General features: G+C 42.3%; 1 protein-coding gene across 3 annotated transcripts in view; it reads right to left on the reverse strand.

Annotated features, from left to right (window-relative positions):
* Positions 1–13,118, reverse strand: part of POLA1 (DNA polymerase alpha 1, catalytic subunit) — a 205,437-nt gene extending 192,319 nt beyond the window's left edge. Inside the window, exons 1-10 of one of the 3 annotated variants that reach the window (XM_074144632.1) lie at positions 13,106–13,118; positions 9,747–9,871; positions 8,667–8,763; positions 8,094–8,174; positions 7,160–7,275; positions 6,846–6,908; positions 5,257–5,355; positions 3,168–3,363; positions 2,764–2,932; positions 1,674–1,852 (exon numbers count right to left, since the gene is read on the reverse strand). In XM_074144632.1, coding sequence (XP_074000733.1) covers positions 1,674–1,852; positions 2,764–2,932; positions 3,168–3,363; positions 5,257–5,355; positions 6,846–6,908; positions 7,160–7,275; positions 8,094–8,174; positions 8,667–8,763; positions 9,747–9,871; positions 13,106–13,118 — 1,138 coding nt within the window. Of the gene's footprint in view, positions 1–1,673; positions 1,853–2,763; positions 2,954–3,167; positions 3,364–5,256; positions 5,356–6,845; positions 6,909–7,159; positions 7,276–8,093; positions 8,175–8,666; positions 8,764–9,746; positions 9,872–11,433; positions 11,568–13,105 lie in introns of those variants that run through there. The other 2 variants (XM_074144623.1, XM_074144615.1) reach the window with 2 other exon arrangements.
* Positions 13,119–16,751: the final 3,633 nt, after the last annotated feature.

The raw sequence follows: 16,751 nt of genomic DNA on the forward strand, positions 1-16,751 counted from the left end.
GATTTCACAGAATCAAAGTAATTTAGGATGGAAGGAACCTTTGGAGGTCATCTAGTCCAACACCCCCCCCACATCATTCTTCCAACATGCACACAATGAAAGCAGGGCTTCAAAGAGTTCTCAGAGACATTTCATATGTAAAACCAAGAAATGAGAGAACAGATATCAGGATCTACTCCCTGGAAGTCTGATTATGGAAAGAAGAAAGAAAAAATAGGAGTAAAGGTTATAAAATACAGTCTGTGAAAAGAAAAATCGTGTTACCCACAAACCAAAAGGCAAGCAAAGTCAAGAGATAGGGAAAATGTCTTGCAGGCGGGAAAGAAAGGGCAATTTTTATTTGTTATTTCTTTAAAATGTTAATAGGATCACAATTCTCAAGTTCTCTGCCTAAGATAGTAAAGGGAGTTATGAAAAGTAAGCCTCCAAAAAATCATTACGTTTGAAAGAGTCCTGTGATTATGCTATAGTATTTACTCTCCAGGCAATGCATTTAACATCACAGCAAATGAGGCATAAACAAAGATCATGAACACGTTAAACAAAAAGCAGTATCAAAATTTTCCCTTCTACACTACTAATTGAAAACAGGTGCAGCCTTTATTATTCAATCCTGAAAAAGTCATAATGAGAAAAGAACACTCCTTGCATGCGAGGAACAGAAATCCTTTCATAATTATGTTCCATTCAGCAACCACTGACTTAGAAGACAAAAAAAAAGAAAAAGAACAATAGTGGGGTCTTTAAAAGTAGCAATTTTATATTAGAGCCATTGATTTCATCAAGATATCTATGATTATTACCACTCCCATCACCAAGCTGTTCAGCCCAGCACAGTCTCATATTTAAGTTTGGCATCCCAACTCACAACAAAAGGTGTAAAAGAGAAATCTATCTGACTCAATGCTTACAGCATCAACCCAAAAAACCTTCAACAACATATGGAAGAACCTCCCGGTAAACCTACATGAAGCACAAATTAGAAAACCAAGATCCTAAAGCTGCTGATGAAATGAGAGGACGGATGGGAAGTGCTTAGAATAGATGTGAATACGACTTCTTTTGTTAGGGTTGAGATTAGAATGCTGCAGTTTTGAAGACGATGAGAGCCAGGATTCGCACTTCAACCGCACAAAGAACCTTAGAGATGTTAATACAGAGACAGTCTTCAAGATTTAGTTTGAGTAAAGGATCTAGACAGAGCTTTTATTTTTTCAGGCCAGCTTCCCTCCTTGATAGGTATACTTTTCCTTCGTATAAAATCATGCAACTGCTATTGTACAGACTTTCTAACAACCCACCAGAATTTTAAGTTACATGTCCAGAAACAAGGAGAAAGCACGCTCAACTGTTGTACCACTGAGTAAAAAATTAACAATAAAACCCCATGCACTTCAGCTGATAAGAAGGCCAATGGGTCACCAACATTGAGAAGTGCTAGTAGCTCCTTTTGTACCTCCCTACTATTTATACTAGACCAAGAGACACCATTCTTTCTTTGCCCCATCATAGTGCCCCGCACTGAGTGCCAGGCATGGAAAAACAAGAGATCAACGTACAAGTTATAAAGCACAGAGAGACAGGGTATCTCGACATAGTTTAGGCAACTCTGAAAATCCCAGTTATGTAAAAAGAATCAGAATGGCATCTTCTGCCTTTAACTGAATAGTTACCTGGCTGGCTGTACTGATCTTCATAAGCATCCAGCCAATAAAATCTTAAGACTTGATCATCATTTTCCCCATTCACAAGTGGAAGGAGATTGGGGTCCAGCTGAACTTCGGCCACTCCTACATCAGCTTCGTCCTCATCAATTCTGTCCCAACATGAGATATCTGGGAGAGAACAACTTCTGCAGGTTTTGCAGAAGAAAAAAGAAACAAGAAGTAAAATTGTGCCTCTGCTATAACCACCACTGCTTCACTTCATTTCAGCCCTATATTCTCAGGCCTTTTATTGCTCTTTCCAGCACTGTGTAACATTCCCAACAGCTGCATTTCCTCAGATTTTTTCTGAAAAGAAGGGTGGAGTGACAAAGAAAGAAACCCACGAACAAGTATGGTTCTCAGTACACAACACATAGGCTTTAGAAGTCATTCACCTGGCATTTCAGCCTCCATCATTCACGCCTTTACGTAACAAATACGTCCATCCATCTGTACAAGCTGCTTAGTGGGAACAACAGATTATTTCAACAAAATCACCTTTTCAGTCATTAAATGTTTAAGTCTATTTAATCATTAAAATGTTTTACAGTTTAAAGGTATGGAAACATATTATTCAAGATTCTTCCAAACAGTAAAAAAAAACAATGGGAAAACCCCTCCTTTTTTCATCTTTCCAAAGACATATCTGTTCACCATGTGAAATTACTTCTAGCAACAATACTGTTAACTGCAATTAACATTATGAAATACCTTCATGGTTGCTTAGAACAAGCATTGTTAGAAATTCCTCATCTTTGCTTATTGTCAGCAAAATTCATTGTTCAACACCCACACTGAGACACCTCAATGTACTGAAATACATGTTATGTTGTCATGTACTAAATCCCAAGAACGTCAAGTATTTTCAATTAAGTAGCTATCAGCATGTTCAACATTACTATTTTTAACATCACTACAAAAATAAAACAACATTGCATAGCATTATCATCATTCTGTCTGTATCACAATTATCCCATTGGCAAAGACAAACATAAAGATAAATCTAAGCCTTACTGGTGGAAGGAAAAAAAAAAAAAAAAGAAAAAGAGATTCTTACAAGACAGATGTCTCTTTCTTCTCCGATTCCAGCTGCTCTGTCTCTTTCTTTTCAATTTCCTTGTCTCTCTTCAAGCTTTCAGCTGTCTCAGGTATAGTTTCCACATGCTCTGCTTCCATAGGTTCATCAAAGTCCTCCTCATCAAAATCCATCATTCCCTGATCATCATCTGGAAGTGTTGCACATAGAACTAAGGGCTTGAGTCATTAAAATTACACACTGTATACTACAACAGTATGCACAGATAGCACACTATATGCATTAATGTAACGACAGTATTAATATACAAACAAAACATCACATTTAAGTTAAGTATCTAACTAGTATAAACTAAGAAGTGTTTTAACACTAGCATGCTATATTTAAAGACTTCCCAGAACTCGGTTTTGATTTCTTTTTGATACCTTCAACAGCTTTCTCTTCTACTGTCTTCACTATTCCCCCATTTTCTGTAGCTTTTTGCACATACTCGGTATCCTCATTTTCAGAGACTATGACAGATTTTGCTGTGTAATTGGGACGTTTAGGATGAAATGAAGCTGGAGAAAGAGCTTCCTTTCTGAGATGAGAAGGAGCTTTCTTTGATATAGGTGTGATTACCTGAAAGACATTTTAGCCATGAGTTAAAAAGATTCTCTAAAGAGCAAAAAAAAAAGGAGAAAAAAAAGAAATCTAGCACTCAGTATTTGCAGAACCAGTAACCAGGGCTAGAGGAAAAGCTCCATGTATTTTGCAGCACGATAACTAAAACTCCTCAAAAGTAAACTTTAAATTCTATAGTATCATTTATGCTGTAATGCATTTCTACTATAATTTTAAAAAACAGTTTACAACAGGCCATGGTTGACATTTAATTAAGTTTGTGGTTACTTTCACTATTTTTCTCACATAGCACTACTCCATTCCTAAATTAAAGCCTCTGTGTCAACTGAGTATGTGACAATATACTCCAGGCAGGGGCAGAGCCTGGAACACCGGGGGAAGGCCCATACAGCAGTTCACACCTGTTCATATCAGTAATGAGTTCAAGACGTCTACAGGACTCCAAAGGTCTAGAGAGCAGAGCGTGTCTCCATTGTATTTCTTCATGCTACAGACATGACAGGAAGAGTGAGGAAAACAAAGCACATTCCAGCGTGCTCTGCAAGTGTAAACTCTGAGGCAACAAGCACAGTTGGTTTTTCAAACTGGATACCACTCTGGCCACAGCTACAGAACCCCTTCTTATGGAAGATGAGTATGAAGTGGCCTCCACGATGAACAACAGGTCTCTGCATCTGCAGGCCCTTAACCTGCAGCAAGGTCCAAAACCTTTATCTTTGAGGAAAGCTGTTATTTACACACTTAGAATTTAGAGTTGCACACAATCATTTCTAGAATTTTAATCTCAGTTCACTTACTTCTGCTACGGCCAGCAACAAACAGCCCTTCGCTCACCTTCAACAGAAAGCAAACTTCACCAACAATTTTTTGCTAGCTCAGTCAAATGAATTTATTCATACTTCTATCTCTGCTCGTCTCCTGAAGTAGAAAGCATCACTGCCATTTTGCTTTTTATGCCCATTTACCTTCTAAGGTTGCACTCTTCATCCTCTTCATCTGTTTCATTGTCTAAAATCCCCAACCTCTCCTCCTAGGACCACAGAAGCTATCTCCTGAACAGCCTGCCTGGGAATTAATTTCCTCCTCAATGTTTCTATAAAAGTGACCACTGTTTTGCACCATAAAGGCAAAGATCCTCTCTTACTATACCTCCCCCTTTTTTCTTTTTCAATTACTTCTAGGCTCCAACACAACTGTTGAAATGAGTGCCACTGGTGATTATTTTCAGCGTAAGAGTTGATCTGACTACTGCACAAGGTTTCACAAGCCAGACTTATCTACCATACTCCATTTGCCCTCTACAGACTCTTACCAAATACCTCATTGTATTTCCAGCTATAAAGTCCTTCTCATTTACCAGAACTCTTAACAAAAAGCTGGCCTTCCATCCTTAGCAGCCCGTCCCTCCTTTCACTCCAAAATCTTCCACTAGGGTAAACTTCTATCCATAGCTTCCATTTTCCATTTGCTTTCCATTTCTGCAGATGAGGGTTTTATCCTTTTCCACACCCACAAATACTCTTTCTTCTGCTTATTTCACTTCCCATCATCCTTTCCTTGCCACAAGGATCTTTTCTACTCTCAGGAAAAAAGAGACAAAGTAGAAGCTCATCTTCATGTGATGCACCTAACATTATAAAAACAGTTTGACCTGTCAAATGTAAGAACTGTATACTACTACTATACCAAAGATACAGAAAGAGTTGTTTTCTGTTTATCTATTAACATGGAAGGGAAAGACGAAAATGCATGAAGTTACATAGTAACGTTGCTAAGGAAGCTAATGAGAAGGGTAATTTCTATAAGCAGAAATAAGACAACCGTACTGAAATCAACCAAAATACAGATCAATTCATATTGATGAGAATTTCTTCGATTTTTTTCCTTTACCTTAGGAGTTTGGGACTGCACTGAGAAAGGATTCAGTGGTACTCCAGCAGATCTTTTCCTTTTCAGCATTATAACTGGTGGCGGACTTATCTGAACAGTCTGAATATTGAAAGAAAAGAGAAAGTCACAAAAAGAAGAGGTGTCATTTGGTGTTTTCTTTGTCCTTGGTTAGTAACATTTTCCATCAAAGAGAAAGATGGCCACAAGTATTTCTCATTTGCCAAGAAAACACAACTCCTGATATACAACTCAGCCACATAAAAAGTTATCTGAGCAATCAGCCCATGAAGACAGACACCAGATTTTTTGCTAAAGTTTGAAAGAAAAATAGTCATCAATAAATGAAACGTTTTACAAACAGTGGGCATTTCAACAGTTAATCATGCCTTTAATTCACAAGTATCAGACTAACTGGTGTGATGTTCTTCATGTCTGCTGAAACAGCAGTACTGAGCACACATACCTTAAGAAAGGCAGAAGTGCTCTTTCAGCACTGTTGCTCTAGAGGAAAACCCATTTTAACTTATTTACATGTGCAGATATTTTACCCTCAGCCTTATCAACAGCCAGTAACAAAAGAAATTTTAGAAAACGAACAATAAAGCCAAAAAACCAATAGTGAGCTACTATTTAAGTAAATGGAAGCCATAGTGTAAATACTAGCATTATTTCCCCTAACCAATACTCCACAAAATTTGACAACATTAAAATGCATTTGCTTAATGATTTGATGGGTTTTGATAGCCTAAGATACTATAACATTCTGTCAGATGTCATAGGGAGGAGTAAAATAGTAAGCAAGAAAAACCAATAGAACAACTTTACATTGGAACATCTACACCCCTCTTACTGCTCTGTAAAAACACTATGCTTACTATGATACAACATATTTCAATCCAGTATCTCACCACAGCAGCAGTTTCATGGTTTGCCCATGACCAATCCTTTCACTTCTAAGAAATCCTGCTAAGGGGCATTAACTCATTGAAAAGTCATTAATGACGAGGAACAGCCTCCTTTGAGACAGCCCAACCCTGCTACAGCAGCCATCCCGCACTCCTGACTCGGAGGAAGCATTCATCTGGTTCTCTGTAGCAAACTACAGAAAGCAGGAGGCGGCAGACAGAAGTTCAGGCTACGTCATCTGCTGAAACAGTCCTCCCTCAGCTCCTCTCGTGAACCCAAACACAGCAGATGGAAACATTCTAAAGCATACTGGCTGGAGCACGGTGACAACATGTATATGGTATAGATTATTCAGATGCAGGTAAGTCCTGTTTCACTCCAAGCTGACTAAAACCTGGAAGGCTGCATTAGCACAGGCTCTACATCACATTAACATAAACCCGTCTTTAATCAGGACATAGTACTTTTGGCTTATCAAACCAATACAGTCACGCAGCTTCTGCATGGTGGAGACGACAGGTAGACTGCATACATATGTGGAATATACCAAGCAGATGTGCTATGGAAGAAATCAATCTTAGATGGTCTAGTTCCCAGGAAGAACTTTATTTTCTTGATACATTCTGCAGCAATAAAAGTGAATGGATTAAGGTGTTTCAATCAGATTTTATTAATATACTTACTTCAGCATTAAGATCTTGAAGAATATCCCCTAGTAAATCATCCTTTGACAAGTCCACAGTTTTCTGTAAGATAACAGATTAGCCAAACAGCTCTTAGTTATATGTGCAAACCCAATCAGGAGACCAGCAGCAAATGACTAAAGGCTTTCTACAAAGCACGCACACATTTTCAGGAATGCTCCATACACAAGAGACTGTAACAGGAGTTTATGTCTTGCTAGACACAAGAAACTGAAACAAGCCACTGCTTTACTCTACTCCCACTAACCGCAAACAAGTTAGAAATCTTTAAATTCAAATATGGAAAAACTTACATCTGTGTTTTTCTTCCCAGCACTGGCTATAAACATAGACTTAATTGTGTTTGGCTTTGACACCACAGATTTTTTCACGTTCTTTTTATCAACCGTAGATGTTCTGCCACCTTTTCCTACAGAAAAATATAAAATTGTGAATTCTACATCAGAAAAACTCAATGTTTAAGGGTTTAGTTATTAGCAGGAATAGGTAACTGAGGTAGTCTACCTCTTCCACCTTTACAATGCTGGCTGAAATGAAGCCTAATCAACTTTAATTTGCTGCCAGCTTTGCAACAGCTGTCATGCACACATACAAAAAACAAAGCCCTATCAGCACCCTATCTTTCCTAGTCACATCAGAGATTTTTTTTGCATACTCAACTTTGCATACTGAACTTTGCATACTCAAGTTCATACTCCAGAAAAAAGCTCAAGATACTTTACATGGAAGCATCTTCAGAAAAAAATCCTAGTGTCCAGGAGTTTGTCACTGGGCTTGGATTCTCAACAACAGACTCAATTTCTCAGTTTGCCAACAACTTCTATGAAGTTGGCAAAATCATTTGATCCCAGATCTTTAAAAGCATGCAAGTATTTTAGCGGCAAGACAGACCACACATCCTTCAGATACTTTCAGGCTTTGGAAACCAAGATCATTCCCAGGTGCGTTTGTTCTAGAGGCACATATGTATCCCACAGAAGACTGTTAAGCAAAATTGCCCCAGTAATGCTGAAGTAGTTAGCAGTGATTTGGCCTCAATTTGTGGACCTCTGTCCTTCGCATCACAGGGGCTAAACAAAATCCACAGTCACAAGCATAGAACTACAGAGCTTCAAGTAGCATGTCATTCGGCCATATTCGCCACATACTGATGCCAAGAAGTTGCTTGTTCTAGGCACCTTTTAAAAGCCATTGGAAGACTTTCTACAGTAGTCGTTTTCAACCTACCTTTCTTATTAGAACCAAGAGCATCATCATCTAGATCTTCATCAAAGATTTCCCTTCCATCTTCTACATAACCTATCCCATCTGTAGAAGAACAAATCGTTAAAAATCTATGTTTTAAATTCTGTCTTCTGACATTTCCAAATATATTCATAATCCAAAGGTTTACATATTTAAAATTTTTTCCCTTTAATATAGAGCAAAAGTTATAAATACAAAAGTATGAAAAACTTCAGCACTCAGGTTTATCTTTTATTAGACTAAATATAGTATTAAGTGTTTAATTGGAAATTATCGATTATAGTACTTCTTTTTAAAGTTATATCAATGTTAACTGAAAATAAAATTTCAAAACCAGTTCTTAATGGAAAAATATTTTCATTACCATCGTAATACACTACTACGAGAACAACGCAAAAGATTCATTTCCATATAAACACTTAAATTTTTCTTGTGTCCTAAAACAATTTGTAAGAAGGTACTAACTACAACTTATCTCAAGTCATGAACATTATGAAGCCCAACTGGGTTACAACACTACAACCAAAATAACTTTCCAAATGAATCTTAACTTACCATCATCGACAATCCAGTCATCATCCTGACGTTCTCTGACCATCTTGGAGTATTCTTCCTCATCTATTTCATCATAAACACTTGTGAACTCCTCAACCTACAGTTAAGGTATGATGAAGATTAACGGTTCCCGTACCACTGTATTTTAATATAGGTCACTAGTAAGAATATCAAGTTCCCAAGAAATGCATGTTTTCCTACACTGTTACATTGTTCGCAACTAGTAAGGACAGTTACTCGTTCAGTTTAAGTTTTCTTTTTTGGCAGTGACAAAAGACAAGCTATCAATTTTTAAAATTATCACAGTATACTGAAACTTAAAATCTACTGAAGCACAGGCACAGATTTCATCGGTTTATTGCTTATTTCACATTACAAAAAAAAAAAAAGCCAAGCATTCCTAGCAATGGAGCCTTCTGACCTTTGGCTCTACTCTCAAACACCAAGATGAGCTCAATGAAAAGGAAGGTGATTTGATGTGCCCAAGCATAAGGCTGAAGATGCCCTTCTGTGTCTCAGAGTGAACTTGCATGTTAATGATCTAAGCACTTCAGGCTTCTTCAGACTTATCCACCTCAATGCAGAAGTCACTTCCTGTTGGCATTACAATTAATTGGGCAGTACCAATGTTACACTGCCAGATTTCAGTTCTACCAGTTAAATACTTAAATTTTGGTTTCTTTGTGGAAACACAGCATAGTGACATTAATGGATTTCAGTCACTGAAGCTCTGAAATGAATTTAAAGTTTAAAAAAAAGTACTTCCTATCACAACATTAATGATACAACTGCATTTCAAAAGTTGGTCCTTCTCTGTGGGATAGTTATCAAGCAGTATCAAGCATGTTTGACTGCAGTTAATAAAATTGGTTTAGTTTTGAAAACAGAAAGAAACAAAGAGATGAAACCAGAAAGCTGCAAAACAATTAGTTACATCCCAAAACACATACACCTTCAAAAAAAAAAGAAAGCGGATCTGAAAGGCAGATTCTGTTTCCCAAAACTTTTATCTATATATAAAGGATAGTTAAGCATCTCAGCTCACATTCACTTTTTATTAAAAAGATGAGGAATTTTCACCTCATATTTTATTTTTTCACCAGCTTTGGCTTTTTTCAGACGTTCCAGTGCCTCTTGCTGGCCTCTTCTGGACTTCTTCTCACGTTTAGAACGTGATGCTGCAAAACTTTCAGACTCAGGCATAGCTGCAATTAATTAAAAACAAGAGAGAACTAACTTTAGTAATGAGCCGCTGTTATCTGTGGTACTTGGTGTTCAGTGAAGTATGACTAGATGGCTGCAGTTTTGTTAAAAATCAACACAGAGAGCTACTTGGCTAAAAGCAAGAGTCATGGATGGCTCTAGATAAGCCAATTCTGGAATGACACTGAAGGCATGGTCTCAGGCAGACAGAGGTCGAACAGACTTCGTGCCAATTCCCAGTCAGCAAGAAGCTACCACCTAGACTTCCAAAGCATCTCTCAGATCTCATCAATCCCTATCTGTAAAGGATCCCCCCACTCTTTCCTTGTGAATTTCCAGCTCCTTTTTATTTTGCATGTCTCCATGACAACTCAGGAATAGACAGACTTGGAAAAGGCCTATGTTGCTACAAAGCAGTAATTTCTTTTTTTTTTTTTTTAGGCTGTTTCACAATGTTTAAGAGGGCAGCTCGATTGAGATAAACTAGTAATTTGTTGACGGCAGAAGACTGCCACCCCGTTTCCTCTGACGCTTGACAACATTCCCCCCCCGCCCCAGGCAAGGTGCTTCCACTTCTCTTAATCTTTTTTTCCTCTCTCTTGATTTTTGGGGGTGATGGGACACATTTATCCAACCACAGAGACCAAACGGTCCCAATCCACCTCCTGAAAGCAGACCACCAGCCCAGGACCAAGGCAAACAGTTTCGTGTGAGGGGCCCGATGCTGATGCCCTGGCTGCAGGCAGGGGAGACCCATGGCGAGTGGCCAGGCCAGGCAGCCAGAGGAGAAGGCCCGTCCCTTCCTGAGGACAGCAGGAGGCCAAATTCTTCACAGAGCCGCACCTAGGCAGCGCGGCGGAGAGAAATAAGCAAGGATTTGTATTGCTAAGGGCAGAGAGGGGCTAAAAAAACAAAAAAACCCTAGGCATTTATGCTGCCTGGTGCCAGACGTGGAAGAACTGTGGAGGTGCAACACTTTGGGTGCTCTTCTGCAAGATTTTCTGTCAATTCTTTGCGTTTACTGTCAGCCAGCACCTAAAGGGACACTCTCCTCCTGAGACAAACGTTATTTTCACCGCCACCAGCGAGACACCCCCTCCCCCCCCCCGCGCGTCCCCGGGCTGGGGGCAGCCAGTCCACACACCCCCCCCCGGGATAACCCGGCCTCACCACCGGGTGGGGAAACCTGCGCCGGTGCGGGGAACCGGTGCGGAGCAGGGCTGGGGGTCGTCCTCCCCCCCACCGCCGCCCCGGCCCGCCGGGAGAGGGTCCCCCTCGCTTGGGCAGCGCGGCTCCGCCAAGCCACCCCCCGGCCGGGGGTACGCGGGACACCCCGGGTGTTCGAGGGGACGGGGGGCGGACGGGGAACCCCCTGGGCGCGCTGCCCGCCCGCCCGCCGCGCCCGCGCGTTCCCGCACCCGGTGCGCGCGCGCTCTCTCTTCCCCGCCACCCCCTCTTCCCCAGCCGCTGCTCGTCGCGCCTAAAACCCAACCGACGGCGGTGGCGGTGGCGACAGCCCCGGGCGGCCCCGTCCCCTCCGAGCGAGCGCCCCAGGGGGCCTCACCGTCCCGGCTGCGAGCGCCGCTCTCAGCCATGGCGCCCGGCCCGACCCCGCTCCGCTCCGCTGGCGCCAAGGCCGCCGCGAAAGTGGCGCGAGACGGCAGCCCCGCGAGCCGCCGGCGGGGCGACAGCCAATCAGCAGCCGCGGCGGCTGCGGCACCCACCGCCCCGCGCGGGGGCGGGCCCGGCCCCGGGGGCGGGGGACGAGCAGCGGCCGCCGGTGCAGGCGGTGACGGCGACGGTGGCGGTGGGAGGCGAGGGGGGTGCTGGGTGGCTGCGGGGCTGCGGGAAGGGAGCTCCGGCCGCCTCCCTCCCTCGAGCCGAGAGGAAGCCCCGGGCGAGGAGGAGCCACTTCCTGGGCGAGGCCTGCGCTGCCGGCGGCGAGTGTGGGCCGAGGCCTGGGCCGGCGGCTGCGGCCGCCTGAGGAGGTTTGCGGAGCTGGGCCGAGCCGGGCCGGGCCGGGCCGGGCCCGCCGCCAGAGCAGTGCCTTTGCTGTCGGTGGTTCATGCGAAGGGCCCGAGGCGGATCAGCGCCGCCCCGCGAAGTGTGCCTGAGACGTCCATCAGGGCTCCCGGCCGCCGCAGGGGTGTAGGGGCCCGTGAACCGCAGCGGTATGGAGCCTTAATTGGGGCAAAACAGTGTAAATGCGCTCTCCGGAACTGGGAGAAGGTGTTGGTTGATGTCAGTCGTCTAAAAGCTGGAGCAAGGGTCAAGGACAGCCGGCAACAACATGGCCAGCAGATAGGTAGCTGCTGGGAGAAACAGGTGTGCGTTTCCCACACATTTTTAAGCAATATATAACCATAGGAGCTAGGAGGGTGATTATGACGCACTGTGAATAACATCTGTGGTAGCTATATTTTTTGCATATTTAGATTTAGGTATCGTTATCCTCGTCACAAGTTTCAGGACTCCTTCAGGGAATTACTCCTTAGTCTCTTCAGAAACGGGTAGTGCTTGGTCAGTTTAGTGACAAAATAAATGGTTGCCCTTCCATTTCCCAAATCTCTTTACCTCCCCTCCCACCCCCCCTCACCCCCTTCCTTGCTGTACATGAAAAAATAAATTCAGACTGGATTTCTTAAGAGACCAAGGGCATGGAGGGCACAGAGAAAAGACCTGCTAGCTTTTGCCTTGCATACACCTCATTTTGGCAGGGTGAGGAAGTGGAGTATGTTCTGCTCATCTTGATCCTACAGAGATACCTTTACTCACATGTGTCGAGTATACACACCAGCCTTAAGCTGAGGAGAAAGAACTGTGTCCAGAAAAGCATATATTTCAATTTCAAGAATAGTTGGAAATGTTTTTAAAAACCTCAGTTAAGACAACTGATGCTTTACAAGTACTTACATCTAAAATGGCTTAATCTATGGGCCTGTGTCTTCATTAAGAAACTCAGGGAAACTGGTGGGGTTTGTGCTGTTTCACCACAGATTAACCTTGATCTTTTTTCCCAAAACATCAGTGTTGGCCAGTCACTACCCAAAGAGCTTGCCACCTTTATTTGCAGAATTTCTGGAGGACCATTTGCTGCTTATGAAAATGTGCAGGCACTGGCTCCAGCTTCTTGCAAATGCTTGAGAGCCATTTGAGAGCGAATAGGACTCTGTCCTTATGGCTGATACACTGTTACAGGAGCATTAGCTAGTATTGTTTGGCCTGGATATACTGACCGTTTTCAGCCATCTAGAAGAGAGAGTTTTTGTGGTTCTGAAACTGAAAGTGATTTTCCTTCTCCACAAGGACTCTTTTGCATTGGTAAGAGAAATAAAAACCTACCAGGCGTTGATCCTTCTAACTTACCTACCTGGTTCCTAGTACAATGCTGCCTCTCACTGCTGGACCTAGTCTTGGATGGAAACAGAAGAACCACCCTAACTGCCTGTAGCAGCTCCCTGGTGGCGGAAGAGACCAGTGTGCTCTTCCAGACACCCCGACAGCCAGAATGCTCATTCCCAGGCGCATGAGAGAGCGAGACCACCCCTCTCAGCAGTAGCTGGTTATTAGATCAGCTCTGCTGTAGCAGACCCGCATCCTTGGGGACACCGACAGCTATAGGAAGAATGCCCATGACCTACAGACGGCCTTTCATTTGGTGCAGTGTACCCACTGTTTGGTTTTTTTCTCTTTTTAAATACCTTTTTTTAAATACCTGCACAAAACAAGATGACATCACAAAGCATCACAAAGCATCAAATTCAGAAGGACTCAATTTTTTAAGCTACAATAAAGAAACATTTATAAAATAACAATGTCACAAAATAGTTCAGTTTGAATGAAAATAGAGTGATACTGCATTTCACAGACACCTCATTTTCACGTGCTTTGGAATTTTGAATTGACTGGATTTTAATTCTTTTGATTAAAAAAAACACAATACCCTTTGTCAGCTGTCATACAAACAGCGGCGTGTTTGTCACTCAGGTGATGCCATGATTTGAGCCGGTACGCAGTGATACGGTTAATGTACCAAACTGAAGTTGTTGCCATAGCTCCGCTGTGGGACAGCACAGATCACACAAAAGCCTTTTTCATGAGTGCTAGTTCAATCCTGACATTCATCTCTGGCCATAACAAGAATGCATCTGTTTCCTGCAGCACAGCATAACAAGCATATTTAAATGCTGCAGGGGAAAAAAAGGGGGGAGGGGGCAAGGGATGCACTTTGCTTTGGAAAAGAAAAATAACCCAGCAAGATTTGGGACTTCCTCTGCTAAATGGCTTTAGCACAGCAGATTACTTTGAGCTGATCTTTAACCTTCCTTGGGACATTCATACAACAACAACTTGGCATGACCTTTGCTCAGTTGTCTTTTAAGTACAAGAAGTGGGAAGTCTGCTGTGCAGTTCAGAGCTACCCAAGGTTCTCTCAAGGAAAGTGTGATAGCTGCAGAGAGAAGTGCAAGAGGAGCACAGAAACGAAGATGGTAGGCAGCCAAAAACGCGGTACAGAAGAGGAAGCTCAGGAAACTCCCAGAATTCAACGAAAGGTGACAAAGATGCATTTTCTGTGCTGTTTTCTTAGAGCTGTAATTTAAATACGTAAGCTATGAATAGAAAATATTGTAAACTATTGCAAGAGCTCCAAGGTAATATAAACAGTATATGTTAACAGATGAAAGCACAAATGCAGTATAGTATCAAACCTAAGTTAAAAGGACCAAATAATTACTGTATTGAGTATTATTATTGTCTTCCTTTTTATGTCTAGGGCATGCCTGATCTGTCTCAAAGACAGCAGGAAAAAAGTTAAAACTCCCAGATTCAGGCATTACACATTAAGCTTATGGTTGATAATTTTTTTTACGATGAAAAAATCTGTTGAAACTAAGAGGGATGGTATAAGAAACAGAATGCGAGTAAACCACAAATTATAGCAAAAATAGCAAACTCATCAGTACTATGTCTGACTCAAAGTACCTAAACATTACTATATTATTGTTAAGTACAGGCTGTCTTTGTGGAGAATCATGTGTGTGTGTCTGTGTGCATGCAAGTGCTCAGGATATGAGTGTATATGCTTTTTGTGTATGATTCCTACAAATGGGAGTATTTCATTCTCTTACTTTTAACCCTTATATTGCTCTGAATTAATTCACGTTATCGCTTAATTAACTTAAAGTTTTACATACAATATGATCCAGCTCTTTGACTACTTCATTTCAGCAGCTGCTTACTAAACTATGCTATTCGTGTGACAGTTCAACATGAATTACTTAAACTACTGCAACCTTTATGGGCTGTATAGGGGACTAAACTCCTGAAGGAGCACGGATTACATAAACTAAAAATCAGTAATCTCAAATTATTACTTACCAAGAGGTCTTTCACAGGTAGTTAACTGATAGAAATAGGAAGAAATAGATGCTTCTCCATTAATTTATCAATAAAGATGATAACGCAAACATTTATATTCAAAGGATAGGTTCCTTGTTTACCAGGCCTGTAAATGCCTTTTGTGTTCACTGCACAGCTCTTTTTAATTTTCTACCTGAGTTACCTGCTAACATGAGGATGAAGAGAATAAAGTCACTATTAGGATGTTAAGGCTCTGAAATGCAAATGTGAAATAGAAAACAGAACAACACATTAATTTCCATTCTGACATAAAAAAGTATATGAAATGAACATCCAGAGCTACTTTTTTTTAAAAAAAAAAAAAACAAAACCAAAAACCAACGTTAAATTCTGATTGCCATTAAATTGTAGTGAATCCTGTAACTACCAGAATTGGTGGAATTACACTCACCAGAACAGAGAGCAGAATCCAATCACCTGCTTGCCTAATACAATACTCCTATTCAAGCCTAGAAGAAAAGTACAAAATATTATAATATAAATTAAAAAGGGAAGACAAGCTAGAGCAAACTTACAGAGAATGAGCCCTCACATAATTATAATGTCTAAGAATTAAATCTGATGCCGATGGTATTCAAAAGGATACAGTTATTGCCACAGCATGAAAGTCTCTGTTTTAACTACTTTCAGCGTTCTCTCTTTACAATCGCACAAAAGTGAACAATTAATGTATAAGCAGAACATTACTGCAGAGAGGCTGTTAGATTTCAAGACCTGGCTGAAGATCAGACGTGCTTCCATGGGTGAATACTCTCAGCTTTCACCGTTTCACGTCTCTTCAGCAGGAAGGAGAAAAGCGTGACAATATGCTGCAAGGTCTAGTTGTAATCTTGACACCTCTCCATCGCTGCGCTGGTGCTGGTGGAGGCTGGGCTCACAGTGTGGGGAAGCAGCAATGGCCCAGCATGGCGAGGCTGACAGGACAGTCGGGGCCCCGTCCCCCAGCCCTTGAGGACCACGAGCAGAGCAGCCCGGGGATGGGAGTTGGGGTCAGCCCAGAAGCCAGAGCAGACAAATCTATGGTGATGAGGCAGTTCCCAGAGGCTACCATGTGGGCTGTGGCAGGAGGGTTTAGTTAGGAGCCTAGGGCTGGCCAGCATGGTGGGGACACCAAAGCCCAGGGTCAGGCTGATGACTCAGGAGGAATTGCCAGAGAAGACCCCACACAGCCATGGGCCAGCCCCAACTGTGCTTGTCTCAGGGCTTAGGGAGGCTTGAGCTAGCTGTCAGGATGCAGCAAGGGTCAACTGTTCCCTAAGGACAGGGAGATGACGATATGCTATGGCTGCTGGGGTAGGTACCTTGCCACCCAAGGCCCCATCCCACAGCTCCCAAGCGAGGTGAGCAGGGCAGGCCCAGCCAAGAGTCAAGGTCATCAAACAAGATTTCAGACTTGCCCCATCACCACCAAGTTAGGGTCAGGTCCAGTGACGATAACATGGGTCAGACACAAGCCCAGCA

Source organism: Numenius arquata, chromosome 1, assembly GCF_964106895.1.
Source record: "Numenius arquata chromosome 1, bNumArq3.hap1.1, whole genome shotgun sequence".
In the NCBI taxonomy this organism is placed as follows: domain Eukaryota; kingdom Metazoa; phylum Chordata; class Aves; order Charadriiformes; family Scolopacidae; genus Numenius; species Numenius arquata.